This window comes from Triplophysa rosa, linkage group LG14 (assembly GCF_024868665.1).
Source record: "Triplophysa rosa linkage group LG14, Trosa_1v2, whole genome shotgun sequence".
NCBI classification, from domain to species: domain Eukaryota; kingdom Metazoa; phylum Chordata; class Actinopteri; order Cypriniformes; family Nemacheilidae; genus Triplophysa; species Triplophysa rosa.
This window is the reverse complement of record NC_079903.1, coordinates 18,881,280-18,900,529: the sequence shown is the minus strand read 5'-3', so window position 1 is coordinate 18,900,529 and position 19,250 is coordinate 18,881,280. Positions and strand designations below refer to the sequence as shown.

Here is a 19,250-nt window from a genome sequence, read left to right as displayed (position 1 = left end):
AATATAGGCCTACATTGGTATGCGCTGAAAATATCTGGTGTAGTGTTTAAAATAACACATTCAATTCAACATAGGGGGCTTGTTCAACCTTCTTAGAAACTGTTATAACGCATTGTTCTCCCAGGCATGAGTATTGGCCAGCCGGTGAGCATTTGTTGTTTTCAGCTCAAGGCTAAAAACAGGTTTGCGTGGTTAGTAATATCTAACTGGCAAGTTTTGGCCACATCCCACAGCTTCCGAAGAATTGCTTAACATTGGGAAGCATGCTCTCTGCCCAACCTAAAGTCTCTGGAACACTGTGCATCTCATCCTGGAACAGTTAAGGTAAGAATATACCACATCAAAGAGATAATGTATTGGAGGGATGAATGTTTTTCTATTCAAAAGCTTAAGCACAGAATATTAGAATTTACTTATAGCTGAAAAGTTAGTAGAACTTTAAAAAGCGTTTCAACCTTCTCCTGTTAGTTGTAAATAATCTGAACTTCTAAAAAGAAACAAAAAAACATTCATTCGCATTCAAAATGATCTCACTTTTGTGATGTGTGGTGTGATTTTGTACACGTACAGCAAATCCGTTAGTTGAATATTTTTAAAAGAAGGAAAACTATCAGCAAGAACTAATAAGTGAGTCGTATTTTGGACCAAAGAGAGTATCTTGTTCAGTATCTGGGTTCGATTTTTAAGCAAAGCAAACTTCATTTAACGTCATTTACCATGTAAGTGATAGCCTAGCATCTCCTTTTGTTTGCTTGCTTCTGTGAAATTTTTTTGTGAAAAGTGATTGCAAACGCAAAAGAAAAATATCTTTATCCATCATTCCATCCATTCTCTAAACCCACTTGCCCTCTGCAGGGTCATGGGACCAAAAAATATGCTATACATATTTTTTAAAACCTATTCATTGTACTATTATAATTATATTTTTTTCTTCATTTGGGAGTAAAATATGACAATATAACAAATTCAATAAAAATTGGTTATATTACATGCAACTTACAGGCACAATATACTGTACTTAAACTGAAAAATAAGGGCTATTGAATTTTTGACAAGCTTGACGGCAACGCTCACAGTAGCTCAGTTTATATTGTATAGGTCTATGATTTGTGTGAAAAAATATTTAGTGATTATTACAAATGTTGTCTTTGCAGTGTCCTCGCAGAGAACAATAGCTTGACTGTTTTCCTGACAATATGCATGGCCACAACCTCCAGCTAAAATTGCTTCTTTGTACAATTCAAGGTGAGCATGTCATCTTGAAGAGTTTGTGTGTTTACACAGCTACATGATTGTGCTTTCGACAAAATGAGCTATAGGATTAAAATGGCATGTACATTAACACATCATTTCTGTACATTGACCAAAGGATGAATTATGTTAATGAAGTTCTATTTAAATTCAAAATCATATAAAAAGCACTCATCATGTTGGTTTTGGATACACATACCATACAATGTTTGCAATGAATTATTGTTATTATTGAGTCTGAAAGTCACTTAATATCGTCCTTACACCTTAACATGCATTCATATGTATACACATCATAGATTGGGCATTATACTAACCATGTCATATCACAAGAATACCAAATTACCTGATATTTTCAATATATTGTGCTTTGATATAATAATACCCGATAAAACGATGATTTATAATTAGGGCTGTCAAATGATTCATCGTGATTTATCGAATCCAGAATAAAAGTTTGCGTTAACATAATATACAGCCGCGGAAAAAATGAAGAGACCACTTCATATTTTTTCATTTAATCACCTCAGGAGTGACAAAGTCATCCAACAGCATGACAAGACACATGACAACTGATAAAAGCTGAGGTTATCACATAAAAAAATATTTTTGAACCTAAATAGACTGTTGTGTTGCTTAAAAGTGAATATGAACTTGTTTTCTTTGCAGTATTTGAAGTCTGAAAAAATACAGAGCATCTTATCTGTTATTTTCTCCTGTTTCTCCAGTTTTCATTTTCTGCAAATAAATGCAAATAAAAACAATATTTTTATTAGAAATTTAGGAGAAATAAATAAGAAATAAAGTAAATTCAGAAAAACTGAAATGGTGCTTTGAAACGGTCTCATATTTTTTTCCGCGGCTGTGTGTCTGTGCACTCTGCATATTCATTTTGTGTTTATAAAACATATGAAGAGTTTGGTTCCTAAATGAAATAACTTACTTTATTGTGTTTTATTGTGTTAGTTGGCTGTATTTTTTTAGTCATTTTGGCTCAAATCAAAACAAACCATCTGCAGTTTGTTTGATAATAATTGGAATGCACAATAAAAAAACATGATTTTTGAAAAAAGTCATCTCATTTTGGAACCAAACTCTTCATATACATACATGCATACAGTATACGTAAGAAAATGTAAATAATAATAAATCATTATATTCAATTAAAATTATTGGTAAATATAAATAAATGTAAATATTTCCTACATACAGTTGTGTTCAAAAAATAGCAGTGCATAAAAAGCAAATATTTTTAAATGGCTTTTCTTTCCATTTTTAAAACGTATTTAAAACATTATACATTGAGTTTCAAATCAAAGCATTAACAAGTCAAAGAAAGGGAATTTTAATATGTTCCAAAAATAGCAATGTTGACATTTTTCTCTTTAAACACTTATAAATTGAAAATATTTTTAAGATTTTACTTTAAATTACTGAATTTGGTTGCATAACCATTGTTTTTGAAAACTGGGCATCTGTGTTGCATCACAGGTATGTTAGCCCAGGTTGAACAAACTACCACAGTTTTACTGTCACCCCAAGTTTTCAATGGGGTTGAGGATGGGGAGTTGAGCCAGCCACTCCATTACCTCTGTCCTTTTCATCTATAACCAAGATGTTGCTCGCTTACTCGTGTGTTTGGGTTCATTGTGGTGTAGAAATACCCATTTGAGGGGCATTTCCTTTTCGGCATAGTTTCTTCCACTATTGTGACGTACTCAAACGAATCCATAATACCTGGTAGGACCAACAACATTTTCTTTGATTCCTCCTTACTAAAGGACAAATAATGACACCTGTTTTTCACAGAATGAACGTCTGTTCTTTGTCTATAACACTATTACAATAAAGTAAATTATTTGCAATGCAGAAATATCGCTAATGCTAATAACAGTGCTTCATCAGGTTGGTGATGTTGCGCTGCTATTTTTTTAAAACACAACTGTATATACAGTGTATATATATATATACATGTATGTATAAATAAAAAATTAATATGCACAGTAAAGAGCCATATATATTATGTAAACAAAACTTATTCTGGATGCCATTAATCATGATAATTATTTGACAGCCCTAATATGAATAAAAATCCATCTATTATGTAATCATTTATAATAGAACACTGTGGTCATTTATAAACAAGAATATAAAACCAATGATATCTTTCTTCTTCTCAGCTGTAGCCTCTTTTATCCAGCTGGAGCCCAAGGTGGTTACGGTGTTGCGGGATAGTGCCGCACACTTTAACTGCAGCACTAATGAATCCTGGGATGTCATGACATGGCTGTTGGATGGAAGAACAATTCTCACCATCTCAGTACAGCATGGTCCTCTGGGCAGTGATGAGATTGTGTCTACGTTAAATCACTCCACGTCAGCTCTCTCAGTGTGGGAGTTAATCCTGATGAATGCCCCATTTAAACCTATAGCGCAGGAGGTCAGATGTGAGTTCCTGCCTACGAAAACCAGCAGACCCTCTTCGGCCCTGTTTGTACAAGGTATTTGTTCAAGTAAAACAAGTTCAATGATAATAGTCACAAATAAATGTGCCATTTTTGTATAAGCACAATACACTATTAGGAAAACATTTTTCCCCACCTTGGGCCCAACATACCGTGCCATAATAGTTATATAGAGAGGAAACTAAAAATAAAACAAACATTATTTATTTGTTTAAAGTCACCATGAAACGAAAGTTGTGATTGTCTTCTTTTCCGTATCGTGACGTACATCCGAATTAAACGGCTTCTGAAATTTGAAAAAAAAGTAGGGCGGGACTTCATGTCGGCCTGATACATAATTTGATTAAAGATTATAACTGCAAATGAATTTTACAAAAATAATGATGTGCATGAATAAATCATTTATAATAATTACAGCAACGCTACGTAAGAAAATGAGTATTATCGTTTTGAATTTCACGGTGACTTTAAGAACTGCTGTTCAGTAAATTCAGTATATTGTGGTAATATTGGTATCGTAACCTCTTTTGGCCATGATAATGTGTATTTTCACACGTAGTGACAGTTTATATAAAATTTGCTTACAATAAAATTAGAAATGTACACATTATCTTTGAAACCACATCTATTTATTATGATGTCACTACTACTTTCGTAACTATTTTATGAGGTGGCTTATTCGTATGAATCTATTATATGTTGTGAATCGTACGAAAACGTACGATTACTAGAAAAAGCAACACATCCCTAACCCTGCCTCTATATCTAATATCACTTGCGTATGCAAATCGTACTAAAATGTATGAATGAGATCGTACAAATTCGTATCAATTAGCCAAAATTAGCCAAAAACATATAGAAAAACTCTATTGACATTTGAGTATGTGAACGCAATTAAATGATGAGGAATAGAGTCCATTGGCTGAAAAGCTATAATAAATATGATTATTTCATTTGAAAACCTCTTTAGCATTTCACATCGAAGTTATTTTTTTTAACTCATGTGAGTCATGGGAACTTTTCTAAAAATGAGGCACATCAACCATCACAAAAGATGCTTTTATCCATAAAAACATTTTGTTGTATCATGATAATAAAATAAGATTAATACGTGGCATACACTTAATTCACAAATATCAGATATGTAAGCAAAGAAGCTGTCAGGCTTTATATAAAAGAGTTGATTTAGGTGGAGCCATTGACCAAGGGTTTTCTTCACTGCGTTTCTGCTCTGAGTAAAGACTGCTGCTCTGGCAGTTTTGACGGAGCCTATGACATTGTCAATGCCGGTGCGAGAGCTCCTGGGATGGGAATCGATTGGGGGCTGTTATAAATACCAACTGCTAAACCACTGCGCAGGGTGGCAAACAAAGACAGAGAGCACAGACTTTAATCTGTGATTCACAGTCCATCAGCGTTCACCTGATCTGTCCATTTCTCAGTCATTCTTATGAAAGTGCTTCTTATCGTTTTAGAACCGGCTTGTAGTCTTCTAAATAAGCTAACAGAGTCACTAACACATTTATCTACATATAATTATGTATATAACATTGAATATTTATTATAGATTGAATATTTTTTTGATTCAGTTGTGTGACTAAACTATTTCGAGCCTCCTTAAAGCAAGGTACATTTTGCTTTAAAAGCAAATAAGACTTGCTTTGTTTGACTTTTCTTATACATCTCACTTCATTCTGTTAAATAAATATAAGATCTCTGTGTGGTTAATAGAGGCATTTCCACTGGATGTGTGGGCGCTTTTGAATGAATTGGTCATCTTGCCGTTTTCAGCAGTCAGCATCTCTTGCTGTGATTTGTGGCGGCACATTGGGGTAGACGCACAGTTGGAGGTCGGCCACAAATCTCCTGGGCGCTGCAAATTCTTCCCTCTCATCCCATTACAAAAGACTCCCATCCACTTACATGGGCAGGAATAAACCAACCCAACAAACACAGGCAAACCCAATAACTGTTCTTTATCAAGACAAACATTTTGCACATTTTCCAAATACATTTTCTCATCAGCTAAATAAAGTGCTATTATTATAATATTATATCTGTAAAGATGAATAGAATGTGAATTGAGATCCGCTCTTCAGACATAGCTTTCCTCTACAGATGAGCTTTGCTGCAGGCTTTAGGGTGTAAATTAGGAAGGGCTAACCGTGTGTCAGTTGTTAGGACACAGGATTGCTCACAAAGCTTTTCATTAGAGGCAGGGCCATCCATATTTCTCCCAGATTTCAAACATTGCAATGTTCTCTGCCTGCGCAATGAATGATATTTCTATAATTTGTGTAGTTATTAACAAAAACACAACAAAATTTGTTTTATATTGGAATTTGATATGTATGAACATATTTCAATGCGGTGCTGTAGCCCATGACAACCTTAAGTTTGAAGCTAGCCGATCAATAAAACAGTTTTTTATCCTAAGTAATGTTTTGGCAACCTGCTACAATATCCTAGCATTATTTTGTTTTGCATAATGTAAAGGTCTATATATGGATTCTTCCGTGTAAATAAAGACTCTGAAGTGCATGAGGTACGACAGTATAAGATAAATAGCTCACGTACAAAAATTTTATTTTATTTTATAAATATATTTATTTTAAAGTTTTACTTAATTAATATTACATATACTGTAGGAATTTATAGTCTGTTTAATATTTGACGTGCGTTTCTCTGTCCCTCATCTTAAATGTGTGCTTTAAATGTTTTGCTTATAGTCTATATGTTTTATGTACAGCTGCTTTGTAACAATGAAAATTGTAAAAAGCGCTATATAAATAAACTTGACTTGACAAAAAAGCCTTTACAAGTGAATTGCTGTAATAAGATAAAATGAGCTTAAATAAGACAAAGCAACAGTTTCAATTACTCTTTAGCTGTCTATAACAACCCACCGCTCTAGCCTTGTGTCTCTTTCTCTCAGGGGTAAATTTAAAGCCCATAATGTGGCCTTTGGTTTAAAAAGACAATTTGGCTGTCAAGCATGTCTTTCAGCCATAACAGCAATAAACAGAAACAACAATCATTCATTTAAAAATGAGCAAATTTCCTGTCCAATACACTGTAGTGGAGAAAAGACACAGCAGTCTTTGTTGGAAAGAAGCAATGCTCAGAAGTTGATGCCCTCTGAATTAGTATCCCAGTAAATGCCATACCGTAACATCAAACCTGACTTTTCAAGTTAAACAATTTGTTCTAATAAACTATTTTTTTTAAAGTAAAGTATTTGTGCACAGATTGGTTGTCATAGTGCAAATTACCCATTGGCAAAATGATAATGACTCATGTATTGATTCTTCCTTTAAGGAAACTCACATCAAAAGTCTTCACATTACACATTACATTTAAGAATTTGTATGATTTGATCAGTATGTGTGTTTTTCCTGGGAATCGAGCCCACAACCTTTGTGTTGCTGATAAAATATTCTAACAGTTAAGCTGCAGGCACATTGGCGCATGAAAAATGGATAAAAGGATTCATGTTATTCTATAGTGACGTACAGAGTCAATTGTTTGCAGATCCCATTTAGTTTCATATTGTGGAATTCAGTGCAACAACATGAATTTATTTTTATGCAGTGCTTGAATTTAGGGGGCAGGGGGGTCCGCGATCACCCCATGAAACATTTGAACCCTCTATAATTGGCTAAATATAGACATAAGAGGGTCCCTTAGATACATTTATTTGAAAAAAAAAAGAATGACAAATCTGAAATGTGTACAGAAAATGTTCTATTAAAAACTAATTTTTTGTTTTAAGATCATTTAAGCCATTTTTTGTCCCCCCCATAAAAAACATGATTCAATTTGAGAACTGTTCTTATGTGCCATTAAAATGTCCTAGGCTTTTTTTGCGCAACAATCATAGTTAAAATCCCTTTCAAACTTGAAAATGTCAGTCAAAATGATCATTTCTTGTCTTTGTAATAACAGAAAAAGGAAATGTCAGCATATTGGAGGGTGACCTGTGGGCTCAAGAGGGGACACTTGTGATGTTTCATTGCCAGGCGATGGGCTGGTATCCAAGCCCTACAGTATCCTGGGTCATGAGCTACAGCACTGTGGACAGAAGTGACTTTAACACCAGTGATCTTCAGGACCCCGACGGCCTGTTTAACTCCATCAGTGTACTTCAGATAAAAGCAGAAATGAGCACCACAGTCGAATGTCAGGTGTCTGCTGCTCCAGCACATCAAACCAACAGCGTCAAACTGACTGTAGGTAAGAGTCACTCTTTAACAATTTTTATCAAAACAAATTTGTGCTTGCAAGTCAAATGACCATAAATGTAGGAATGTGTTTTGCAGTGCTGCCTAAAACTACACAGGACTATATGGTTGTGATTGCAGTAACAGTGATAGTGTGTACAGTCGTTCTGCTGGTCACACTTGTACTGATCCTATACTACAAACGAAAACTTACAAGTAAGCAAATGCATTAGAAGTCTCTTTAAATATCTACGAATTTATTAATAGAGATCTTATGAATTTTAATGGTCAAATTTGTGAGATATTTTCTCATTATGTGCAATTGAACAATTTTGATGCCACTTTAACTCTTTGATCTATAACAAACGCACAGACAGTCTTGGAAATAAAAATGGTCACCTGGTTTGCACTATTACAAGCTGCCATTTCTCATATTTGTCAAGATATTTGGAATTGAATTTGAAAAGATGTTCCATTGTTCACAAAAAACCAAGGTACTTTCAATATGTCAAAGTTAAAAAGCCTTTATTAACATCATGGTTTATCACATTCAAATGAATAAAAAATACTACACAATAATGCTTTTCGGACCTCATGTTTATGGTTCCCTGGATTTTTTTGTGGAATAGAAGACTCAATTCCTACCAAAGACCATATTTCAGGATTATTCTTTTCTGTACTTTTTGATGGTTTATTACTGTTCACTTTTTTGAAACAACTTTAATTTGAGATACTGGACACCGCATTCTTTACATTTAACAGCTATGGTTTAATTTAGCAGAATTCATGATGTAAATAAATGTTTTAGGAACGTTTAGGAATTACACAGTATTTATTACATGAACGATGTTAAGTAAGGGATAATGTACAGGCAGCCGGTTGTTATCGCAGAAATAAGCACTGACAGTGTGATCAGGACCCGTATGTATCGCTGAAGAGGTTTATTTCGCCATAACAGCCGGCTGCTTGTACATTATCCCGCATATTACATGGCTACTTGCCACATGAGAAAAAAACTGGACATGAAATGTGAATTTGAAATATTGTTTAGCTCATTTTTACCGAATGCAGACCTTCCACGAGGAAAAGATGTTTACTTTCGGTTTTAAGGTAAGAAACGACGTTCAAATGTCACGAACAGGCAATTTGGTTTAATCATTTGTAAATATAATGTCATAAATGTTATTTAAAGATATATTTAATATGTCAAAAAAACTGTCAAAATGATTTTTGAGAGGTTGTTATCTGGGAATAACAAACCTGTAAATGTCGCGACTGGCCAATGAGAATCAAGCATGCCAACGAGCCATGTAATAATGATATTTAATGTTACGTGTTATTTTTCATTTTCAAGAATGCTTTAAAAAAAGTATATACTGTATGTTTTCAGTTAAATGTGCAGAGACCAAAAGTCAGAGTATTGTCATTTGAATCTGTGTTTATAATGTCAGTGTATTACTTTAAAAGCGTATTACTGACACCACAAACAGTCCTGTCAATATGCAGTGTGTGTTGTTCTCTCTTCTCTTACAGAAACCGCTTTAAAAAGTACATTCAGGTAGGACATTTCTTCCTTGGAAACAAATCTTAGTCACTAAAAATCCTACTGCAACACAGGACAACCAAAAATACCCGAAGCAAAGACACTAATTAGTTAACAAACCACGCGGTTCTAACTGAGTGTGCTTGCATTTGTTTGTCCAGCTCCTCCTCTCTATGGACTGTCAACTTGAATGGGATGGGAACATCTGTTGCCGGGGAAACCAGAGGCAAGATTAACCAAGGATACCATGCTGAAGACGCAACAGGTGAAAACACCAAATTATAGCTCGGAATCGCTAGAACAATATGTGAAATGATCATCATAAAGTTATTTCATAGAAACTTCATTCCAAAACAGGAGGTACTGGTAATTCGATTACTATCATTATTTCTGTACCGTGGTAATACCATGGTTTTATCCGACGTAGAAATTCAATTCCATCATTACGGCTATCATTCAGTTTAATATTATGAAAGGATCTTTAAAAAAAGCCAAAACAACACAAATAGCAGAATGTACAGTGTCTTGTGTTTAAGACTTATATGAAGGCGGTTTACAGACAAATGCCTCTCATTTCCACAGGTTCAGGACACAGTGACCTTTCGAACAGAGCTGACAGCATGACAAACATCCCTAGCCCTCCACGGGTAAGAAAACAGAGACAGACAGAGAGACCTCTGCATTATTCAAAACTCTGACACCTCACTCCAAAGTCTTCTGCCACTTTGGGGAAAATACAGTACGGTAGTCTACTGCTTTATATTATGTTGAACGATAACATTCATAATAATCTAATCTTCTCTGTAAACACGTTTCCCATAACAGAGATTCATTATTACTGTAAGTTTGACAAGGCAGATGTAAACATAATGAAGTACCGTGTAATGTGTCTGTGTTCTGTTAAGTGATGTCTTTTATTTTGAATGTCATGTCCTATTGTGTTCAGCCCTGCCCTGTGTTTCCAGGTGTTCCCTGTTCTCCCTCATTATCTTGTGTATATATACACCAGTGTTTGCCATTATTTTGTAGCATTCAGTTCCATGGATTCATGATCATGTCTTGGATTATGTTTTGCATTTTTAGGGGGATTCATTAAATTTGACCTGCATTTAGTTCCAGTCTCATCTTTTGTACATTACAGAAAAAAAAAGCAAAACATAATCCAAGAAATGATCACAAATCAATGGAACTGAACGCTACAGCAAAATAATAACCAACAAAAAACAACGACAACCACTGGGGTGTACATACACAAAATAATGAGGGAAAACAAGGAACGCCTGGAAACACTAGGACGGGGCTAAACAAAATAGGACATGACATCATAATATAACCTTCAAAATAAAAGACATCACCTAACAGAACACAGACACATTGCATACTGAAAAAGACTGAAAGATAGGGTTGGGAATCGAAAATCAATTCCAATTTGGAATCGGAATCGAAAGGCTAGGAATCGGATCGGAATCGAAAGGAATAGGAATCGGATACTTGAGATTAAAATTTGAATTCCTCTTATCAATTCCTGTGTGCATATTTTCAGAAAAGTACATGCGTTGCATGATCTGCTGATATCTCAATAAAAGCCCTTATGAAAATTATCGATATTTTTTACTATAGTAAGCATAGTTTAGCTATAGAATTTGCATTAAAGCACAGGAATCACAAATTAACCATAGTTGCATTATAGTAACTGCAATTTAACCATGATGTAGTTCAACTATGATAATACAAATTGTAATAAATCAGAAAAGGTGTGTTTCTATGTGTAAATATACACAAAACGGTGCTCATAAACATATATATATATTTTGCAAACAAGTCAATAAGCAGGCTAAATGACCCTACAGGTTGATATCTAAATGTTTTACTTCAACTGTGGAATCGAAACTGGGAATCGATAAGAAACGAAATCGATAAGCAGAATCAGAATTGGAATCGGAATCGATAAAATTGAAACGATTCCCAACCCTACTGAAAGACCAATGAAAGACCCTAAGACCACGTGGTGCAACATGTCACAGTACGTCAAAGTGTAGTCTTAACAAAAGTGAGGGATGAAATAAAATTGTGTATTTGCCTAGAAAAGAGTATATACAGATGCTCTTTATACGTTTTGACACATTTCTGGTTTTCCTCTGGATTCTTTTCCTAAACACGTTTACATTAGATTCACTTATATCCTGTGGAAAAATGGTTTGGCTTGTTTCTGACAAGTTCCCGATGTTGTCATCTACAGCACACCTCTCAGAATCAAACAAAAGGGGAATCAAACCTGTACAGTAAGGAAGTGAAGACAGTCCGCCGGGTCACCACCGTTTGACGTCACTGATCCCATCGTGAGAAGCGCTGTTTACATAGTTTGTCCCGAAGCTGTTTTTTTGGGGCAAGTTTTCCGTTATATGAGATAAAGCATGAAATCAAACTGACCTTATAGTTACTCCAAAGAGGTCACATCTGCCGAAGATCTTGTTGTCATCCGTGCAGTAAAACTGTGATCTGTGTTTACACTGTTCATGGCTTGGATTTCAAAGGAGACCCAGCAGGGATGTAAAACGGCATGAAATCGTGTACAGAGATTCACATATTAATACCACATATACATAATTGTATGATTTTTGTAGAATTTTGTCCAATCATTTTGTGTAATACTTTTAGATAGCTTTCGTTCTTAGTACTTTTGATATATTTTATGTTTGGTATTTATTTGTATTTTGAGTGCTGGTTGAGTTTGATCAGTTCCAGGTTAGTGAACAATTGAAACAATTGCTAACACAGAATATCTTTAAAGGAGTAGTTCACTTCAAAATTGACTTTCCCTAGTAGGACTAAAAGGATTATGGAAAGTGAAAGGGGGCAAATTTTGACGTGAACTACTCCTTTATAAGTCTTACGATCTTTAAAATCTAACCTTGATCTTTTTTTATACAAGAAACATTGTATATGGTGATTATTTACTGGTGAACATTCACACGATTCTTCATTTTTATTCCTTATTATTGTAATAGTTGACGATGAGCAGATGCATGACATATTTATGAAGATCAAATGTGAGATTGTCCTGATATAACACGTGTCCATAATGTTGAACTCAGACGGCAGGTGATGAATAAATTAGGCTCTCCCGCAGTAGGTCGCTCAAAGCTGTTGTGATATGAGAGGGTGATAACATGACGCTGTTGTTTCTGTTTGGGTCTTCAGACCAGTGTTATCTTTCCTAGACCTGCTTGTGTTACTGAGGTTTTCATTTGCCATTCACAAGAGGTGGACTGGTGATCGAGGTCAGGCAGACTTCTCTGGGGTAATTTACAGGGCGCAGTGTTTGTCTCTCAGAGACAGAGTGTGCGATGCTAAAAGTAAATTATGTTTTTTGTTTAGGAGCACAACAACATATAGACACATTTTGGCAGGCACTTTTATTCAAAGCTACTTAGAAAGCATTGCCATTTAGTTATATATCAGTGCATAAATGCATACAGGTGCGTCACAATGCCATAGAAGAACCTTTTTGGTCTCAATGGTTCCATAAAGAACCGTTAACACCAGAAGAACCTTTCTGTTTCACAAAAGGTTCTTTGTGCAGAAAAAAGGTTCTTTGAGTTCTTTGAGAAGAGATGGTTCTTTAAAGAACCTTTGACTGAATGGTTCCTTGTGAAACCAAAATGGTTCTTCAATGGCATGTGAAGAACCTTTTAAGCACCTTTATTTTTAAGAGTGTACCAACTAAGCTGCAGGAATGGTCTTGGAGGGACAGTTCACCCCCAAATACAATTCTGTCATCATTTATTCACCCTCATGTTGTTCAAAACCTGTATATGACTCTTTCTTCTGTGGAACTCAAAAGGAGATATTTTGAGAAAGGTTTCAGTGGTTTTGTGTTCATACAATGGAAGTCAATATGGTTTAACATGGTTTGGTTACCAACATTCTTCAAAATATCTTCTTTTCTGCCAACAAAAAATCTGAAATCACACTGCTTTGGAATGACACAAGAGTGAGAAAATGTATTTTTTTAATTTTGGGGTAAGCTATCCCTTTAATGCAATCAGACTAAATCTTCAAAACCCATTTTGTCTTTAACATGTTTAACAAACTCGTTCAAAAAAAGTTGCTCCACTCTTTACACTGTGTAATTGACCCTAAATAAATGAACCCTATTAGAATCAATCAAAGCACTTTGAAACAATTGAAGTCTACTTTTGACACAATTGCGATTCGCTGCAACGCTGATAAATAAATTAGTATGTCTTTGTGATTGAAATGTAATCCTCACTAGTGCATCCAGGGACTTTAAGAGCTTCCACAGTCAGTTAAGTGACACTGTATTAAGTGACTAGCTATTAAAGGGAATTGGAGATAGAGGTAGTTGACATGGTGGTGCTGTTAGCATAATTAAGACCCATTTAAATGTATATCACTTAAAACTGATGAGGTAAGCGGGATTAAGGGACCAGGGTTCCCTGCCTTGTCCCGAGTCAGCTGGAATAGGCTTCATCACTTGATGAAGCCGATTCCAGAGAATGGATGAATGGCAGATTAGTTGGCTTGTAACTTTAGAAATTATAGTAATAATATTATAAAAATGTGCACCGGCGGCTCCAAAATAACGCTTTTGTTTTTACACAAATGTCCCGATTGCTCTCCCCATCTGTTTGTCTTAAACCGTCTTAAAATGCTTGTCTTAAAATGTGATTGGTTGAGTAAATGTTGGCTGAAAATGATTCTTCGACAAATAATAAATGTCTAGTGACACAGAGCTAGTGTAGGCCTATACACTTTTGGGAAAATCAACGTACTGCACTTTAAACTGCAATCGGAGAAAGTGTTTTATTTATATTTATTATGGGTCAACTTAAATCCTCTTTTGAAAAGTATTCTGATCCTTGAGTCTTGATAGTAAAAAAATACATTACATGATAATAACATAAATATATCAAAATAATTGTCATGTGTTCAGTTATTCTCCTATATTCTTTTCCCATGCCTTCTGGAACAACAGCTTAAATGGTGTGAGTTTTTTTATTGTTTAAAGCAGCGTTTTGTGGTTTCTGATCAAAATGTTGTGTTTTGGTTTCTGATCAAAATGTTGTGTTTTGTCCTACTATTTTAAGTATTAGGTATAGGTAAGGCCTAAATATAATGATTAGGTAAGTAAAGTGTGAGTAAAAAAAAACAAATAACAATTTACATTTCATAATTTCACATATATTAAAACGTGTGTGAGTCAATAAAACTCCACACATTCAGTTCATTGCTAAAATTTGCAAATAACAAGAGGGTTAATAGGTGATGCTTTATTCGTTTTAAGTTCTGAATGTAGAGATAGCAGAAACAAAAATATGATAAACAAAACTGCAAAAAATTGATATTGTGGATAATTTGTTTTTATTCTTTGACAAGGTCAAGTGTTTTGTGCAGTTACATTGAACTGTATTAAAGCAACAATTTCCCCAATTTAAATAGTTGCTGTGTATATAAGTTTGCGTGTGATAGTGTTTTAATGCACAAACAATAAAGCAAAAACAAACACCTTTTTCATTTTATGTATAATGATGTTTTACACTATCTGTTGGCCAAATATCTCGTCTCACAAAGCTATATTGTTGGTACACACATCTCATTTCTTGGGTGCCAGTGGCAATATAGATTCTTATATAAATATAAACAGTACAATAACCGACAATTAAACACCAGTCTGCCAGAACATCTACAACAAAATCCTTGAGTGAAAATATGAAATATAACGTCAAAGAATGTTGAAGTCTCACCTTTGGAAAAACACTTTAAAATGCGATAAAAGTGCAGAGAAGACTACTGTGTTGTTAAAGCAAATGCAAGAGATGAGAGTTATAATGACAGAATATACATATACAATTGCTTCAGACAATAAACAGCTACAATAAATAAAAAAAGCATTTTGTATGTATATCATTATGATAGGACACAGTATTTACAAAAATACATAAAGATTTGCATTCATTTGCATACTAAATCAATAGCAATGTTGTTTTGGATGTACTACATGTACAAGGACACTCACTACACAATCGCACTCTCTGTCTTCACTTCTGATCTCTGTAAGTCTAAGCAAAGTATACTCAAACCCTATTCTGATGACCAATCATTTGTCCAAAAAGCTGTGTCAGCCCAATTTTAGTTTGAGGGCAAATTAGCAGAGATATTTGCATATGTGCCGAACCGCCCCATCTGTCAGAGCCGGGCTCAGATGGCACACACAGGCTGAGGGCGGGCCACGCGCAGGCTGTCACTTCAATAAATAAACCTCAAACACTTTTAGACACTCACATTCTCTTTCCTGATAAATAAGTCTGTGTAGGTTCTTGGCAGGCGGAGAGGTAAGAAGTACATGAGGTACATCAAATTTACCAGTCTGCCTCTAATACATTTTTAGATTCATACAATAGCGTAATCTCACAAACCCATGTGTGAAGATACTGTACATATCGTCGCTGTCTTTCCGGATGTCCAAATTGACTGTTGTTCAGGAAAACACTTTACTTTTAAAATGATTAAATACTGTGTTATTGAAGGTGACGAGCACTTTTAATTCTTATCATTGGTTAGATGTTTAGTGACAAACATAAAAGGTGACAATGAAGGACAGCAGCGATGTAATATGTGATACATTTAACAGGCGTTATTAGGCAGCGTGACACCACAGTCGGCTTTCTTTAAGTTTGGTTTGGTGTTTTACAGTCCTGTTGTATGAGCTGACTGTTCTGTTTTGGTCGCATTTATTTCCCAGGCGTTGTCTGTATAGAGGAGACCTGATTTTAGGCACTATGTTGTGTGATGTCATAACGCCACAATTTGGTTTATAGTTACACTAAAACAGCTACGAAACATTGGTCTAGTGAATGTCTATTTTTAGCATCTGAGATCGAAGAACCTTTTGGTTCCATAAAGAACCTTTAACAACTGAAGAACCTTTCTATTTCACAAAAGCTTCTTCGTGGCAAAAAAAAGGTTCTTCAGATTATAAAATAACCAAGAAAGAGATGGTTCTTTGACTGAATGGTTCTTTGTGGAACCAAAAATGGTTCTTCCATGGCATCGCTGTGAAAAACCTTTTAAGCACCTTTATTTTTTAAGAGTGTACTGGAAGATTAAGAATGTTATTTTACAGTACACAGGAATACTCTGGTGGATCAACTGAAGCAGGCAATATTTTTGTATAATGACTACAAACCTACACTCTTAAAAAAAGGTCCTTCAAAAGGTTCATCGATGCCATAGAAGAACCTTTTGGTCCCATAAAGACCCTTCAACATCTGAAGAAAAAAGTTTCTTCAGATTATAAAAAGTAAGAAAGACATGGTTCTTTAAAGAACCTTTGCCTGAATGGTTCTTTGTGGAAGCAAAAATGGTTCTTCTATGGCATCGCGGTGAAGAACCTTTAAAGCACCTGTATTAAGAGTCTATATAATTGACCTTCGCGTTTAATATCGAATCAATATTTCATAGATTTATTTAGTTGTCCATTTATTCAGTAGTGAGAACGTAACCGCGCAATAAGCGCTATAATCACAAGATCAAACACCTTAGCTGCGATACTCCCCCCTATAGCAGAGTTTATAACTCACAGTTTATGACCGCCGAGAGCAGGAAAGAGAAAAGTGCCTGACTGCGGGTCATTCATAATGCACTTTTTCTTTCGGGTGTTGTATGTAGATGCAGGTAGCTGTGGCCATGTGATGTTTTGCAGAGGACAATTCTCTCATTCCACAACGAAATGCAATTAACAGCTGCTAAATGAATCCCTGGAGCAGGCTGGGCTTTCCAAGATACACTTGACCCAAGACGCTCTCCTTCTCACACAAGTTCCCCATCAAAAGGGAATACGTGGACACGTGATGAGAATTAAAATCAGTAGAGTGTATACCATCAAATAGGAAACCGTAATGTCTGTGAGTTTCTCAGAGTTGTGTGATCTTTGTAATTCTGCTGGGGTTGAGAACTCTCTCTCTTCCTTTGGGAGTTTCTCTGCTGCATTTCCTCTGCGTGCACCCCTGGCCGAATCCTCTGCAGCAGCGACTCTCGTGTGATTTAAACATGTTGCGTGTGGCAGATACAAATGTGCAGGGAGCAGCCCCTGACACAATGTTTACTCCTGGAGTAAACATACATCCTAAAATACCATTCAGTTGCACTGTAGATCTCAAAACTTTGGAGGAATACAGGAAAGAACGGGAGAATTTACAGTGTCACACGTGGAAAGGTTATACAGTATCATCTCATTGAGTCTGTGCAGAATCATATCTGCCGACTGCAGCTAAAGGTTTGGTTCCAAATGAGAATCTGATTTCCTTTCCTGTCCGTGACTTATTAATCTTTGATCTAAAGATGTGGTAGATGCACTCCATATTCTGTCATGAATTACTCATCCTCAAGTTGTTCCAAACCTGTATACATTTCTTTGTTCTGGTAAACACAAAGAAAGATATTTGTATGAATGTTAGCAACTGAGATTCCTGAGGCACCGTTGACGACCATAGTAGAAAAAATATTGTATTTTTTTCTGTTAAACACAAAAGAAGATATTTGGAAGAATTCAGGAAAATGAACAGTTCTAGGGAACCTTTGACTACCATTTTTTCATTCATTTTGCACATACACACCGATTGCCAACAAAACACAGACATTTGACATACCGTGTGCGGTTGATGTCATGCATCTTTTAGCACTGGGACCACACCATCTATGTTTCAAACGATCTCCAAATCCAGCGTTATATCCACCGTTTATATAACATTCATCACCGAAATGCAGTGAGCAAACAAACACACCCGAACTTTGATGAGCGTGTTCTTTCTCACGCTAGCTGGTTGACGTGTGGGCATGCTCTTTCGCTCAATCGAGCACACAAATACCACGTCATACGTTCAACTCGTTTTTTGACAAGTTGACCATGTTAAGCTTGAGAAGCCAGCACATTTAACAGTGTAAAGAAGTCAGAATGCATGAAATGGCATGTTACCTCTGCTTTAACAATATAATAAAGACATTAATAACAGAGACAATGAAAAGAATCAAACTTTCGAATTTTAAGACTCTCATAGCTCCACCTTTAATTGTCATTCATTCAGGCATCTTTTGATCCCAAGTCAGATGGAAACTTCAGAGATTTGGCATTTTTTGACACTTGCATATATGGATTAACTTTGTGACCATATTAAGGCACACATACTTCCTATGGCCGATTATAGTCCTATATACAATAATTTTAACAGTCAGTATTGCTAATATCCATCTTATAAAAATGTGCAACAATGCCATAGTATTCTACACATTTAAAAAATCAAATCCTGTTTCCTGTCATTTTCTTATTTCGATATCATGTTTTCTTATGTCTCTAGTGTCAACCTGCTTGCAATACTGCCACATTGTGAAAAGTGCTATAAAAATAAATGTACATTTGACTCAATTGTAAACTATATGAAAAGTAGTATGCAGGCTACAAAAGCACGCTGTTCTAACATTTACAGACAAACAAATGAACGATTGAGCCCTATTCATGCATTATTTTTATTTGATCCCATTTTCCTCAACATTTGTTCCAAATTATGATAGAAATGCTAAATGTATTAATGCATTAAATAAAAAGATTCAGATGAGCTGTACTGTCTGAAGCATACAGTAGTCTATACAGACGCGGCTGTAATTTTTACTGTAGAAACTAAAGAGGACAAACAAGAAAAAGGAGGAGATTTGCCGGCGGCTCTCCTATTGGTTTAATGCAGTCGTGATGGC

At 35.4% G+C, this 19,250-nt stretch overlaps 1 protein-coding gene and 1 long non-coding RNA gene across 4 annotated transcripts; both read left to right on the top strand.

The window, feature by feature from the left end:
* The first annotated feature begins 288 nt into the window (after nt 1–288).
* igsf5b (immunoglobulin superfamily, member 5b) lies at nt 289–8,457 on the top strand. Of its 3 annotated transcripts, none has more exons than XM_057351816.1 (5): nt 289–324; nt 1,155–1,245; nt 3,432–3,752; nt 7,662–7,949; nt 8,036–8,457. In XM_057351816.1, the coding sequence occupies exons 2-5, from the start codon at nt 1,197–1,199 to the stop codon at nt 8,167–8,169; spliced, it is 792 nt and encodes a 263-aa protein (XP_057207799.1). In that variant the 5' UTR covers nt 289–324; nt 1,155–1,196; the 3' UTR covers nt 8,170–8,457. The 3 variants fall into 3 exon arrangements, with proteins under 3 accessions (XP_057207799.1, XP_057207798.1, XP_057207800.1); XM_057351815.1 differs by having other exon boundaries at nt 8,021–8,457; XM_057351817.1 differs by having other exon boundaries at nt 7,662–7,945; nt 8,036–8,146.
* An 891-nt stretch (nt 8,458–9,348) lies between these two features.
* LOC130565004 (uncharacterized) lies at nt 9,349–15,000 on the top strand. Its single transcript, XR_008964322.1, has 4 exons — nt 9,349–9,494; nt 9,641–9,744; nt 10,062–10,126; nt 11,719–15,000. It is a non-coding gene; the product is annotated as an uncharacterized LOC130565004 (long non-coding RNA).
* The last annotated feature ends 4,250 nt before the right edge of the window (nt 15,001–19,250 follow it).